This window comes from Electrophorus electricus, chromosome 5 (assembly GCF_041902795.1).
Source record: "Electrophorus electricus isolate QZ-2024a chromosome 5, ASM4190279v1, whole genome shotgun sequence".
Classification (NCBI taxonomy): domain Eukaryota; kingdom Metazoa; phylum Chordata; class Actinopteri; order Gymnotiformes; family Gymnotidae; genus Electrophorus; species Electrophorus electricus.
In genome coordinates this window covers 26019666-26034665 of record NC_137501.1, presented here as the reverse complement: position 1 = coordinate 26034665, position 15000 = coordinate 26019666, and the positions used below count along the sequence as shown (strand labels likewise).

Genomic DNA, 15000 nt, shown 5'->3' with positions numbered 1-15000 from the left:
CAGGATCTGAAGAGTCATGCTGTTTGTGTTTATATTTCCTTTCCCTTTCGAGACGTTAGCTTTCCTTCACTTTAATATCCTAGATGAGATCATGTTAGTTCGCAGTGACTGTAGGTGGTACCAATAGCATCCAGATTCGGCCAGCTTCAATTTTTTGTTTTTTTGGTTAGATGCAAAGATGTGTGCAGCATATCGAATGTCCACGTAACTCAAAGGTTTAACCCTATGACCGCATAAAGTTCCCGTGCGGTCCTGACACTGCAGAATTAGAGGCTTTTGACTGTGGTATAACAGCCTGAAATGGCTTCCGTTGAACTTTGCAGTAAACTGGCTGCAAACCAGCCTTCTAGCCGACTGGTGTCAGATGATCCAAAAAAATACGGTCGGTCGCAAATCAGTGTAAACCGAAGCCATCGCGCAACACGGGTGCAGCAGCTACCCGGTCAGAGGTGTGACTGGCGCTAATGCAACTCTGTCGTCTCCTCTTTTCCCATCTTCACCTGCCTCCTCGCCGTCCTTATGACGGTAAGCCTGCCGAAGCCTAATTAGATGTTGAAATGTAGTCAAAATGGCCAAATGTAATTAAAGGTTGTCACACTGCTAAATGTTAAGTAGTGGAAAGGATCGCTTCAGATGCATGCTTTCCTTGTAAACAAAACAGCCCAGCAGTTTGAGATGTATTTATTTGTTTTTGTTATTTTATTTAAAGGCATTTTATAAGAAAAGTATTGGTTTTAGGAGACTTACTAAGCATCTAAAAGAGAAACCACATGAGATCTATTTGACCTAAACTACACGTCTCTCTAAGATGCAGACATTCGTAAATACTAAAATCTAAACAATTCAAAGCACACATAAACTGGTATCGATTGTTTAGCCCCAATACTTTATATTAAGTCACTTTGCAATTACCTTAGACAGTAGTTTCTTCTGAAATGTAGCTCAGAACTTCCTTTTAGGAACTTATTGTACTCAAACCTGCGCGCCTGTTGCTCACGTGATAAAGCAGGTAAGAGCATGGTCGTAGTAAGACCATGTGTTCACGGAGCGTACAAGTACTGAGAAATATGTAGCTAAGTCGTTCTGGATAAGACTTTGTGTATGTGGCTAAGTCACCTGCTAAATTCCGTAAATGTTTAAATACGCAAAGCTGTGGCAATTCATTTTACCGCCGTTGTACTGTTCTATTAATCTGGCACTTCAGTACCATGGACAGCATCGGCTGCTTTCGTTATTTAGTTCCAAGGCACAGTAAGCACAGCTCCGTACACGTTCACTAAGAGGGTTTTAGAGCAATTGTGCAGTATCTCATCTTGTCTCACTTAGCTGAGCCACTAAGTGTAAAATGATTGCATTATCCTATCTTGGATAGTGTTATCGCCCGTAAATAACTAATTACACCTTCAAAATGGCAAGTCGCACCCGCATAAACTCACTCTCCTTCATCACAAAAAAAAGCCTCTTGTAGACTTTGTCGTTGCGATGAAGGTGTGGCTTTCAAAATTCTACTGGACCAGCCACTTTATCTCTTCGCAGCAAAGCTGCTTTAACGCACACTTTCGCTTTAGCCCTAATCTGGGGGTCCCCGCGGGACACTTTCTTGTCGCTTGAAAACAGGCAATACAGAAACAAATAGGATAATGCGCTCGTTTTTTTTTAACCTCCATCTGCAACGTGGGTGTACTGGCCTCGGTGTAGGTGTATTAGTCTCTTGGGTTTTCTATACATCCGTACGCTGTTGACCTGCTCAAACACCCCCCCCCCCCCCCCCCCCCCGCCGGCTCTCGGTGCGGTGGGGCTGAAGACACACTGACGAGTTGGCGCGCGTATTCGTCACCCACGGAGGAACCGCAAATATTTCGGCTAGGCAACGCAGGGAGCAAGGCCTCCACTGAGAAACAGGCTGTCCCGGTCCAACATGAGGGCGGGTGCTAATGCTTTTAAAAGTCTGGTAGGAAGAGTGGAAGGTGACGGAAAGGACGCAAAACCCAAGCATCCGCTTGTCTCCCTAGTTGTTCCTTTTTTTTTTTTTACTTTTGTAAACAATGCATATAACGGCAACTATCATTTGATGCCGTCGTTTCGCTTCCAATACATTTATACTCGCGGGAGCCACGTTTTTCCGGCCTGCAGTCAACGGTTAAATGGCTGGACCACACATTAAGCAAACTATATAAAGTGGTTTTGCTGACATGGAATCTTCTAAGGCCATCATTTAGTTGGTAGAGGGGTTGATTGGCACGGAGGTGCCGGTCTCCCGGCTATGAGGAGGGCTTTCTTCGTTTTCTTAGAGAAGTGTTGGTCTTTCCGACATTCACTTTCTGTCCTACGTCTTTGCTTAACCAAAGGCCACCGTCGTCCGACGTGGGGGTGAGATCGATTATGACGGTGGACCTATTCTGTCGGGAGCGCGCATACGTGCCATTGCTACTGAATGAGTTTTAATCAAAGACCACTGAACGATGATTATCAGATGGCAGTTTGTTCCAGTACACAAACCCTACGTGTAGGGTCGTGCAGAAGCAGCAGGCTACTCGTGGTGTAGTGCGTGGTGATGTAGCCCTTGCAAAGGCAATGGACGTAAAAGCTCGTGGATGTGTAGCTCGTGTACCTGGCTTAGCTATGTAAGAATCAAATGAGCACCGTGAGATTTTCAGATTTCATATTTAATGTCTGCCTTATGAGGCAAATAGTTCCCAGAGAAGGGTAGCAATATAGTTCAAATGTGACTAAAACTGAACCGAGCACTTTGTTTACGCTAGTTAAAGGGTTGCTGATCTCAATATTTGACTCAGCACACCAGCAAACGGCGATTAATTAAATCGCGAGGAGGCTTGAAGAATGACAAGGGTTCCTGAAGCATCACGCTAAAGGGAATGCGAGTTTGTTGTAACATGTAACTACTTAAATGATGTCTGGCGTCTTCTCGCAATCGTCCATTGCCATATCAGAACGAAAAAAAAAACACGTAAGGGTAATAGCGGAGAGGTGTTTTCTTTCTCTTTGCTTGCCAGAGAGAGGAAAACGGGTTACTACCATCCAGTCATTTTCACGGGGTGGATAACGGTGCCGCTTAGAATTAATTTTTATGTTTACGTCTCAGACAAAATACAAAGCATTTCACTAAATGCCTAAATAGGCAAAGCCGTTAGTTAATTTCAAGATAACTGCCTGGTTGCGTTGAAGTAACATTAAATACGGAATTGTTTCTTCTCTCGCGTTGTGCGCGACTAGCCCTCCCCCCCTCCGTCTGTACCAGCGAGAGGAAACACAGTATCAATCTGATGCCGTCCACCGTTTCCAGGGTGAAAATCTCCCCCAGGAAGCATCCAAAACCTGCTAATTAGAATAGCTAGGGAAAAGCTCAACCGGCAGGGAGAGGTAAAGGAAACGAGATCAGAAGGAGAAATTTAAAAAAATGTAAAAAAAGACGAAAAACGTCAAGGAAAACACGGAGCCGCTCTCCGGTTTCGCCCGAAGAAATCCCAGTAAAGATCCCGTTCTGTTCCGTCTACCGCGAGGCATTTTCTTTTCCATTTAGCGTGTTTAAGGGCGAGTGCTGCTATGAGGACGGCGTATGGAGGAATTTAATCAATCAGCACCAGCAGCGCCTGGACAGCTCCACGTTCACCATTCGCAATGCCGTTTCTGTCGAACTAAATGCTCTGCACTGAAACGTGTGGCGCTTTGACTTTTTTCGTCTTTTTTCCCCCTCGATACCGGGGCATACACAGATTAGATACCGCATTGTTTGGAATCTAGACAGACAGACGGCTTTCCAAAAAAAAAAAAAAAGCCTCGCTGAACAGAGTCACAGCCAGAATTAATGTTATCTTTCCTCTTCTTGTAGGAACGATTCTTGGGGAACCTGGTCCTCCAAAGAATGTAAAACCGTGCTTACCGATGCATCCCATACAAAATGCTTATGTGATCGCGTATCTACCTTCGCCATTTTGGCTCAACAACCTAGAGAAATAGTAAGTATTCTGTTTCCCTTTTCCTCTAAAGATTTAAACGTACTCTGCATCAGAACGTGGCGGTAGTGGTTTTGGATTTAATATATTTTTTGCGTTCTAGTTGTAGTATTAATTCTGATAGCGATCTACCTGCGTTTCATATGAGAGAGTGTGTGTGCGTACATATGTATGTGTGAGAGCGAGAGACGCTCGTGTGCTTTACCGGTATCTAATGTTTTACCATAAAACATACCAGAAAGGGTTCTTAAATATTTCATCGGTTTTTATCTTATCAAACAATCCAATTGAAACAATTAATCCAATTGCGGTGGTGTGTCATACATGTATTGGGGCACATACAGTTCATTTGCATGTTTTTTGGTTGTTTATTTGTTTGTGTTTGTTGTCCTGTTTCTGAGTTGTTTCTCTCGATTGTAGTTTTACATCATATATTTAAAAATATCAACATGTATATTTATATATCAAAAAACCTGTGTGTGAATGATACTGCTTTCCATGTCTCTGTAATGCACACAGGGCCAAAGTTTGAGAACTTCCATCATTGCAGTGCAGTGCCAATATGTCAGAATGACTTGTGACTTCTGGAAGTAGAGAGAGAGAGAGAGAGAGAGAGAGAGAGAGAGAGAGAGAGAGAGAGAGAGCGAGCGAGCGAGAGAGACAGGAGGTGGCTTGGTTCTGGAAAAAGGTCGTAAATAAAGGGAGGCAGGCGCGAGATAAAGTGATGAAGGTTGTTTTGAGGCCTTTGGCACCGAGCAGTGCTGCCGCACAACCCAAAGCCACAAATTGAGATGCCAGATAGCAGTGACATATTGACGTGAGGCGCAAATCCCATGCTAGGCTGCTAGCTTGCTCATCCATGGGAGGAAAGTTCCATTTGCCCCAAGCTCATTGCATCACAGCGACTGCTGTTCTACTTCAGGGGGCCTCGTCAGCAAATTCAGCTGGGCTGTTGGGCATCCAACTTCCCGTTTGGGGAATCTGGGTCCCCAGCTCTGCCGCCGAGGCGCATCTAATGTCCGAGTGGCGGAGCCGGCCCCGTTCCATCGCGCTCCAAAGGAACGGATGTAAAAGTCTGCATCCTGGTCGTTATCCTCACAATAAGTGGCCAGGCAGGGGACCGGGGATAAAACTGGGGTCACCAACCCATTGTAAAATGCATCATTCTCCACAACTTTGAGGCAGTTCAAATCCTGAATGTCTTATGTCTCATTTCCAGACTATGGAGTACTCAGGGGTTCCATCGGTGACACTGATCGTTGGCTGTGGCCTCTCCTGCCTAGCTTTGATCACCCTGGCGGTGGTGTACGCTATACTATGGAGGTGAGTTCTTTTTTTTTTTTTTATAAATTTGAGTCAGCACTTCGGAATGATAATCCTGATTTCTGCAGTCTGTTGGTATTGATCAGGCAAATATTTACATTCATGTCTATGGCGACACATGGCGGAAATGAGCTTTTCTTTTCCTATATCCCAGGTACATACGTTCTGAGAGGTCGATCATTCTGATCAACTTCTGCCTTTCAATCATCTGCTCCAACATCCTGATCCTGGTGGGGCAGACGCAGACCCATAACGCGGTAAAAAATTTCGTTCACTCATTAAAAAATGGAAGTGACGTCCTTTCACCAAATTCACAGCCGCAGCACGACATCCACATTGTCTAGAATCAATATCGTCTAAAAAGCATGATGATTCTTCATTGCATCATTTCCTCTTTCTTTCTATTACCAATGACATTACAGTCTAGTCCAGTCTAACTTTGCTTGGATAGAGATGCCGCTCGAGTGCTGACATAAAACATTTATCATGATATCATTTGACGTCAGAGCACCTTTTTTTCTATCAGTTTTGTTTTTTAATTTTTTTTTAGAAAATCCCAAAAGTCATTTGCTGGCTTAGCTTTGTGTCTGTTTATTTGTGCTATTGGTCATAGTTGCTGCTCTGTCCCATACTGTTTCTTGTTTATCGTACAGAGATACGGCTGCTCCGATTAGCTTTGGTGCAACAGATCCCCTCCAATCCTCTCGCTAATCTCTGAAAACGAAAGCATTGTGACACTCCAAACAAGTCAAACTGGGCGCCCCAGTTTTCCCTGCAATGACCTACCTTCATATCCAGATGTTAGAGCTATGGCTAGGCACTATGCATGGCATAATACGCGTGTCCTACTATGCTAACTACGGGGCAATGCAAAAAAGCTCAGGTTGGCGAATCCGTCTGAGGAAACTCTTTGTTTTAAGTCCTACCTTCATTGCCCTTCTCACAACTTCTTCCCACCTTCTGAGAAAATGTGGTTAGGAGATGAGTATGGAGTTGTTTGCCCATTTGGCTTTTGCCTGTGTTTGTAATGTGTTCAGTCAAGTACAGCAAGGTCATAGTGGATATCACTCTAATGCCTCATGCGCGCTTGTCTAATTTTTTCTTCTTTTTTTTTTTTGAAGGGCATTTTTTAGAATCTTCCTAAGCTTGCCATCTACTAAAAGGAAAAGCAGAAAGATTTAAAGGCATGAAGTGGTGTCTAAGTGAAATCAAAAGCACGTTTCGCAACTGTCAATCGGTTCGTCCAGATTTGTTTCTCCAACGTTATCGTTTGTATCCAGTGTTTGCGTAGCCTTGTCATCCTGCTCCTGTCTCCCTTGGTGAAGGTTGATGTACAGCTCTGTGAAATATCAGCGTTATTTTGAGTGATAGGGGCATCCTCGGAGTTCTTGGCCACTGTGTGATCTAAAGACCAAGCCTAATGGACCCATTAGCTGAGACGTTAACCAAACCTGAATCCATATGGCCTTCGAAGTAGCAGCATATGTTCGCAGTTCGCATAAACACTGAAGACTTTTCACATAGCAAATTTACTGGAGGAACTTTAGAATGTTAGACTTGATGCATGCAGTCAATAGTTTGTCATATTTTAGTCGATGAACCTTTTTCCGTGCATGGGATACAGGCAGTTTTAACATTTGCATTTCAACTACTGACTGTGGCTTGCGTTGAATGACTCACCTGTCTCATGATGGCTACCAAACTTGGATTGTGACAGCTAACATGCGCTTCTTTAGCAACATGTAGCAGCATCCACTCGCAGAGCTTTGCAGAGATGTTGAGTGCACTTGGAGGTGAGCGCTAACTGCCCAGTCCTTTATACATGATGTAACATTCAACCAACATCTCTGAGTCAATAGGGAGACTCTTGTGGACTTGTGGCCAGGGTATGGCTTGGAAGCAAACTCAGAACATTTACACGTACGCCATCTGTCAGAGGCTCTTGTCTAGAGAGATGTACATATCTAGCAGTATGACAGTACATGCACTTCCTGGGAATTGAACCCACAACCTTGGTGTTACTAGGAGCTCCATCTGAGAGTGCAACTGCTAGGATTTCTCATTATTGATAAGTTGGTATCATAATAATAATTATTAATAATAATAATAATAATTTATATGCACCTGTCAAGATGCCTAGGGACACTGTACAAGAAAAAAAAAACATAAAGCGCAAAAAGAAGAAGATTTGAGCATGTGTTAAAAGCATCACTAAAATGAAATCCATTTGAATTTGGTATGCTCTAAAGCATTGTCAGTTTGTTAGGTTTTGTGTACCAGTGCTCACTGAGAACAGGGAGATTATTAAGCCTCACAGAGAAAAGACGACGTGCCGAATCTGGACTGTGTTAAAGTGTTTCTGCAGACGTGGTGCTGTATTCCATAAGAGTTCACAGTCCAAATGGTCCGGTTATGTAACATGCTTTCTGTAAAATACAGAACCCACTTTTTCTTCTTCAGAGATTTGGGTTCTCTTGTGAAAGAATGGCAGCAGGGAGAGGTGCATCTCCTTAAATGTCAGGTTTCGGTGTGAAGAAGGTTCCAAAAGGCCATCTGCCTAAGGGCGGCTCATAGTTTTGTTTTTTATTTTGTTGTTTTGGATTTTTTTAACGAAAGAAGGGGCCATTTTCGTACCAAGCGCATCGAACCTGACAGTGTATTAAAGTTCTGGGTTTAATTCGAAATTCATTATTTTTTTTGGGGGGGGGGGGCACAATTCGAGCGAGAAAATCAGTAACAGGTACAAATGGGACAGTGCATTCGTCGAGAAATGGAAAAAGGGGGGAAAAAACCTGCAAATTCATGAGGACAGAAGAACGAAGATAAATGATTTGCTTATTCATAAAGAACACCGCGCCACTATTCACGTTCGAGTAATCAAATCCAAACAACGTTGGTTCCCTCCCATCTTACAGGCTGTTGGTCGTCAGTGCCATTTCTGTCCTCGAGTCGTAAAGGAGAACGTTGTTATCAGCAGAACAGAACTGCTCATAAGAGACTGTTTTCTGATTGCTGCCCACATAGATTGTGAGTGAGTCAACACTGTTACAGGAATGACACATTGCTTTGGCACACATGCATTCTCTCCTTTTCCTTTCTTTCCATTTCTTTCTCTCTCTCTCTCTCTCTCTCTCTTTCTCTTTTTTTTAAAGGGCTTCTCCATGGGCGCCAATGGACGAGTAGCCATTTTGGTTCTATGTTTTTGCCCAGTCACAGAGAGACGTGTTCAGTTCTAATATCCGAACATTAAAAAATGGAGGACAAAGTATCCAACAGGAAATTTTCTCCTTTTTGCAGCGATGGCGCGGAGAATTGTGGCGTTTCTTTTTTACCTCCTAACCTTGAGCATGGCCATTAGTGACATTATTGATATGACATTGCTTAACGTCATGCTAGGATACCTGTTTGCCTCAGAGAGGCAACCGCAATGAATACTGATATTTTGAGTTTAGAGAAAACCTTTAGGCTATGTTACACTTCCAGCAGGACACCGTGTGTACCCTGTTCCACTGGGTATAAAATATGTCTGTCTGTCGGCGTCATACACCATAACACCAACAGACACTACAAACCCATCAGGGTATGTCAAGGATTCTTTAGTACAGACAGACACAGCTTTCAAATTCGTCATTCTCTAGTTTGGAGGGGGAGGAGCAGTTATCATTACAACATCTGACATGCACTCTTATCCAGAGCTCCTTACATATTTATCAAGATGACAGTCCGTCTGCTTCATGAGGACTGAACCCCTTACCCTGGTGATATTAGCACCACGTATCGCCCGCTCTGCCGGGCGAGCTATAGGAACTTTTCTCAGTTACCACAAATGAGCTTCATCATGCCGATCCTCTTCATCGTTCTGGTGTGTCTCTGCTGTGGATCATTGGGGGGGGGGGGGGTCGTTTGTAGCAACTGACATTGCTCTCCAGGGCAGGCTGTGTTTCAGGCCTCGGGCCTCCGCGAATGCTGTGAACACTGTGATGGGCTGTCAGTGGCGGTCCTGACATCCCGCCAGTTCATGGTGGGCAACATTGCGGCACCGAGTCATCGCCGCTACGGCGCAAATGATACATTCACATCGCCCAGCCCCAGCTAACCCCCCCATGTTGCGGGGAATATTTATGGAGGAAATGCATAAACATCTATGCTGGGTGTTTTTCTGGAATTTTTTAGAAATAGCACAGGATGTCTCTCCAGATGTGTGAGAGAGAATTTTATTCGAGGCATCAAAAAATGCCGGCGTGGACCACACAGCGTCCTTCTGGGCGATCGCTCTCCACTCTGCCGGCTAACAGCTGGGGACGGTGTGCAAACACGGCTTAGCAGGCCTCTCCAGCGCAGAGCTCGCGGCGAGCTTGAATGAATTAGGACCGAGAGGCTCAGCGCTGGCCCGCGCTGTCTCCATGGCGCTGTAGCCAAGGCTGCCGAGGCGTTGCATTTATTATTAGCTCTCTGTCGTTTTATCTCCCTCTCTCATTCTCTCTCTCTCTCTCTGTTTCTTTCTCTCTCTCTCGCTCTTTCAACACAGTGCCACTGAAATATGTCAAGCCAGTGTTTGTGCACAGAACAGAGAGGTGCAGAATTTAGAGATGGAATGCCATGGGCAGGCTTTACAGGGCAAAGGCAGGGGCCAGCGATTTCTGTGGAAGGTACGATTCAGAGTCAGTGGGAGATGGAGAATGCCTCCATCTACTGCGTTTTATTGTTACCATAAATAATCAAATGGCAGCACGTGTATCTCTTTAAGAATGCTGAATTATTGGAAACCAATAGCCATCAATATTTTTAATAGCAAAGCAATCCATTTGTGCTCTAAAAGATATTGATGGCATGAAGAAAATAATAGAATAAATGCAGTATAAACGACCTAACTGCAGCAGTTTGTACCTTTTAACCCACTTCATGGAGTGAGATGGGAAAATATTGTTTGAGGACTAAAACCTTTGAGCTTCCTGTATATTGTCAATCTGAAAAAAACAAACGTGACATGAAACTAAAACCCATATGCCCTTGGCAAAGAGATTTTGAAGGTTTTTAAAACAAATCTACAAGTCTTATTAATTTCATTAGCACCCTGAATGGGACTATGGGAACTGTAAATGACTTGGCATTCTGCTGCCGGTCCGTTACAGCTAAGGGTTACAGATCAATTAAAAATGGCCTTTCCTTAAATGATGTTAAGTACTGGTTTCCTGTATGGTCTGGCCTCATCAAATCAAATTGAAAAATAATCAAATTACATATCCGCCGTTGTTCATGAAAGCTATGGAGCGTGGCATGAAGCAAGGAGCACATGGAAGCACAAAGCCTAAGCCTTGGATTGAAGGAGGAACTTGTCACAAGATCTGGTTTGAAACCAGAGGTGTAAGAGGTGTAAGAGGTGTCTCCATAGGCATTAGATGTTTTGATGTTTACGAAGGTCACACCGGCAATGACACCTCTTTCCAAAGGTTGCGGTTCTGCAACCTTCAGCGCACAAACAAACTGTGCAATCCAACCTAAATTATCCTTTTAAACTCGTCACATTATGAATCAAGCGGCTCGGTCTCTGCGTCCCCCTCTGCGTCCCCCTGGTTCGTTTTTGGGAGCCTTCAGAAGGTGCCCTGCGCGTTAGAGGTCGGCAGTCTGCCACGCTGTCATTCCAGCTGACAGCCGTTCACGTCCACGGACTGTGAAACATCCCCGAGAGAAGAACTCTGTCTTTTCAGCCTCGGCTAAATCGTCTCCTCGCCGGAACACGGGCACGGTGTGCGTCAAACCTGGCAGGTCCTTAACAGAAAGTTTCACTGGTCCTTCCGAATTTTTTTACGCACGCGCACTCGCCTGAAGGATACCGGGTGTGGGCAGATTCAGGGACCATTGACTTTCCGTGCGCTGTGACTTTTCTGGGATTGTCAGCAAAATGGAAGAGAATGGGACATCTTAATCCACTTCACTCTCGTTATAAAACAGTTCCGTCAGCACGTTGAAACCCATAATGATCTGTTCCTTGATCATATATACACTTGTAGCGATAACATAGGGAACGCGTGAAACATTTAGCAAACCATTCCTTATGGATGCTAAATATCGATAGGGCACTATTTGTGATGGCAAATAAGTGTGTATCTTATAGGTACATATCTTATTGGCTTATCTGTAGGTACTGAGCCATCAGTTATGCTACTCGCATTAATCTGATTTATTTGTTTGAATAAAGGTCAAAACTTTTCTTTGGCTTTTACGGAACGTGGCACTTCAGTTTAACAGCCTCTTCACCTCTTTTTTTTTTTAGTTTCGCAAGTTCTTGTAAAATATACTTACTCTACACCTCCCTCCCCTTCACACACACACACACACACACACACACACACACACACACACACACACAACATGTTTGCGCACCTAGACAGGATCAGTTTGATGTCCGGCAGTAAAAGCGAATCAGTTATTTTATAGTGAGCTGAAAAGGCACATTAATACTTAAAACTGACTGCCGTTCCTTGTTCTGAGAATTCATCTAGCCTGACTAATAATGAATTATATTGAGAATTGTAAAGTTGTTTCTTCTTCTCTGCTCACCTGTCACGTGCCTCCTCCGTTTGGTGTTCGGTGTTTCTTGCTGGGCATGAGTCTTTATTAATTATTTGTAAGGGTAAGAGTTTCGCCTTGGCCCTGGCTGTCTCGCTGAGTGGTGGGCAGGGACCGTTCTTGTCATAAAGGACCGGAAAAATGAACGTTAATAAGGAGAAAGAGACTCATGTCAAAACAACGGTCGACAGAGCGCCAGCCAAAGTACAGTGTGCGTTTCAAGGGCAGAGAGGGTATGCACGTCATATTAACCGAAGACGGAAAAAAAAAAAGCCCTCGCAACAGCCCCGAGAAGCGAGTAAGCGCTCGTTGAACTGAGGCATTCCGGAGCTGGAAGGGCGTATACGGATCAGGTTTGAGCGGCTGGGTGGGGTTGTTAATTGGAGAAGCATTTCCTGGAGCCATCCCAGGTGAGTTAAGTAGGAACACGAAACGTCACACCCGCACCCTCTCGGACTCCCTCCTCCGCCGCAACCCCCTACCTGTGCCACGCTTTGGGGGCCCGCTAACTGAGGGGCACACTAACTGGGGTCACCTGTCCCTGATCACCTACTCATTCACACATGCTTTCTACACCTTGCCATAGACGGCGATCAGAAAGTCCGGCCACACCGCCGCAGGGGGCCCTCGGCTGCCGTGTATCCACTGTGAATTCCGCTGTAATCCCGGCCTAATTCCCTTGCGGTATCCGATTGGCCCGTTCGTTAAGCTGTTTAAATATCCAGCTCACCTGTTTTGGGGGTGGCAGGTTTGTTTTCTGAAGTTAAGACTGCTTTCGTCTCCGTGACCACTCTCAGTTGTCAGGGCCCAGTGATGATTCACGTCAGCCTTCTGAAAGGCATCGTCTTAGCAGGTCGACTCCTCGGACGGTGCAGTTAGACAGTAATTCATGGCACCCCGCAAGCGCAAATGTATCACAGTATGCAACCTCCCATAAAATGCACTTACTGCCGTTTCAGGGTCTGGCCTTTAGTGAGAAGGTGACTTTGTCTCTCCTCTCCTTCATAAAAAGGCATTAATTGAACAGTTCTTAAAAGAGAACACGGAGCTTAGCAGAGCTCTGAGCACAGGCCCTCGAATCAAAGACTTAATGCTGATCAGATAACACGAGCTCTTAGTCGACATCGCTAAATGGCAGGTTAAGCTTGTGATCTAGACAGAGTACAGTTCAATTAAGCCGCTCAGCATTTCTTTCGCTTCATACTTTAATGAGCTCAGGATTTTGTGCGTGCGTCTGTGTGTGTGTGTGTGTGTGTGTGTGTGTGTATGGTATGGCTCTCTCTCTCTCTCTCTCTCTCTGTCTCTCTCTCTCTCTCTCTCTTTCTCTCTCTGTATGTATATATATGTATATATGTATGTGTGTGTACATATGTGTGTGTGTGTGTGTGTGTGTGTAAGTCTATATTTCAAATAAGGTAAACAGGAATTCATCTTGTATTCATCTTGTATTGTATAGCTGTGCATGAGCTGTATTATTTTGGCAACCTAATAGCTCATTCCCTGCGAGAGGCATTCGTGACAGTTCTGACAGCCCAACAAGAACACTGGGATGGCTGTGGATATCGTCTCCGGCTTTGTTTATGAAAATGGAGAGGTCCAAAGGTTCTGTGAGCGACGATGTTACATAAGGTGTACCGCTATCCCAGTGTGCTCGGGTCCTGCCTGCTGAAGGCCAGAGCAGAGAGATCTTCTGAAGCTATCCCCTCCTATTCCCCATCGTGTTTCTGGCTGACGCCGAACAACCGAACACAAAACTAGTATCCAGTCTACGTGAGGCTCAGGTCGAACCGTGCTGCTTGTTCACACACCTCTTTCTCGTTCCCACACACCTGACTCCTGACCGCGTTTTTCATAAATCTTTGATCGTCTGGATCAAGTGCGTTAGAGCAGAGAAGATGAAACGTGCAGTGTGTGCAGTTTACAGAGCATCAGACTTTTATGTGATTCTTATTCGTTTGTGAAATGCGGATTTTATTTAATTTTCGGTGCCAGACACAAGACTGTGGGCTTTCATTTAAATTTTTCTTTTGCTATGTGCGAGTCGTTTGTTCGTACACCACAAGTGGAGCGACCCGCTTAATCACCAAAGCGATTCGCCGTTGTCCTGCTGTCGAAGCTCTGGCGTGCCACGCCGCCTTGCTCCAGGACCGGGCTCAAGGTCCATGTGCTTCACACTAGGCCACATAATGACGGTAATTACTGGTGGGGAAGAAAGCAAGAATTACATACTCTGGACCGCACGCAGCGTGACGCCACGCGGCGAAACCAGCAGCAGTGGGCGGGACTCTGGTCGAGCCGATGACGGACGGGACGGACCCACCTCCGAGGGAAGGTCATGACAGTCTGGTTCAGAGACAGCTCGAGTGACTTCAGCGCAAAGTTGTTTGTTTGTTTTGTTTTGTTTTTGTTGTTTTTTTGTTTGTTTTTTGCTTAGCTTGCTGGAGAGACCTTCTTCCATGTATCTAAAAGCTTTTGTAGATGTAAGGTGGAAAAGATTTGGCTTGCACGGCAGTGCCTCCTCGCCGAGAGGAAGGCAGGAAACAAGACGCTCCCTTGACGGTGGATAAAAAGGCTCAGTGTTTCGAGGTTTAGTGTCACTGCTGTCTGAACCTGACGCGCACGGATAATAGAACAGGCCTCTGTTGTTCTTCGTTGTGTTATTTCTTGCAGGTTTTAGTGGCCATTTGCATGCACATACAAACGCAATTCGCCGACATCAGCCTTATAACCAAACGAGCTTTTCCGGCCCCTCTTTCCCTATTCATCAGACGGTCTGAATCTCTGCTATTGAGCGAGCTTCCGCTCACTGGCCACCCCCACCCCACCCCCTCCCCTGCACCCCCCTACGTCAGCCGCCGTCGGACTTTAGCCGCGCTCCCAAACTCGGTGCCTCTGTTGCCATGGATACAGACATGGTGGGCTCAACATCATCCAGCAATTTGCCTTTGTAAAGGGCAGTGTGCACTCTGGATTTCAGAGGAGGCTTTGGTGCCAGAACACCCTTCCCCCAATAGCACCACCCACCCACCCACCTCCCCCTTCCGCTGTATTTACTTGTGCCCACACGCACACAAGTGTTTTATGCGTTCCCCACTTATTGTGTGTGTGTGTGTGTGTGTGTGTGTGTGTGTGT

The 15000-nt window shown here is 45.2% G+C and overlaps 1 protein-coding gene across 6 annotated transcripts in view; it reads left to right on the top strand.

Moving 5' to 3' along the window:
* The window catches only part of adgrb3 (adhesion G protein-coupled receptor B3), a 128671-nt gene that overhangs the window by 95889 nt on the left and 17782 nt on the right, over positions 1–15000 (top strand). For all 6 annotated transcript variants that reach the window (XM_081714589.1, XM_081714588.1, XM_035529943.2 and 3 more), the window contains 3 exons: positions 3851–3977; positions 5194–5297; positions 5452–5554. In XM_081714589.1, the coding sequence (XP_081570715.1) occupies positions 3851–3977; positions 5194–5297; positions 5452–5554 (334 nt within the window). The remainder of the gene's footprint in view (positions 1–3850; positions 3978–5193; positions 5298–5451; positions 5555–15000) is intronic.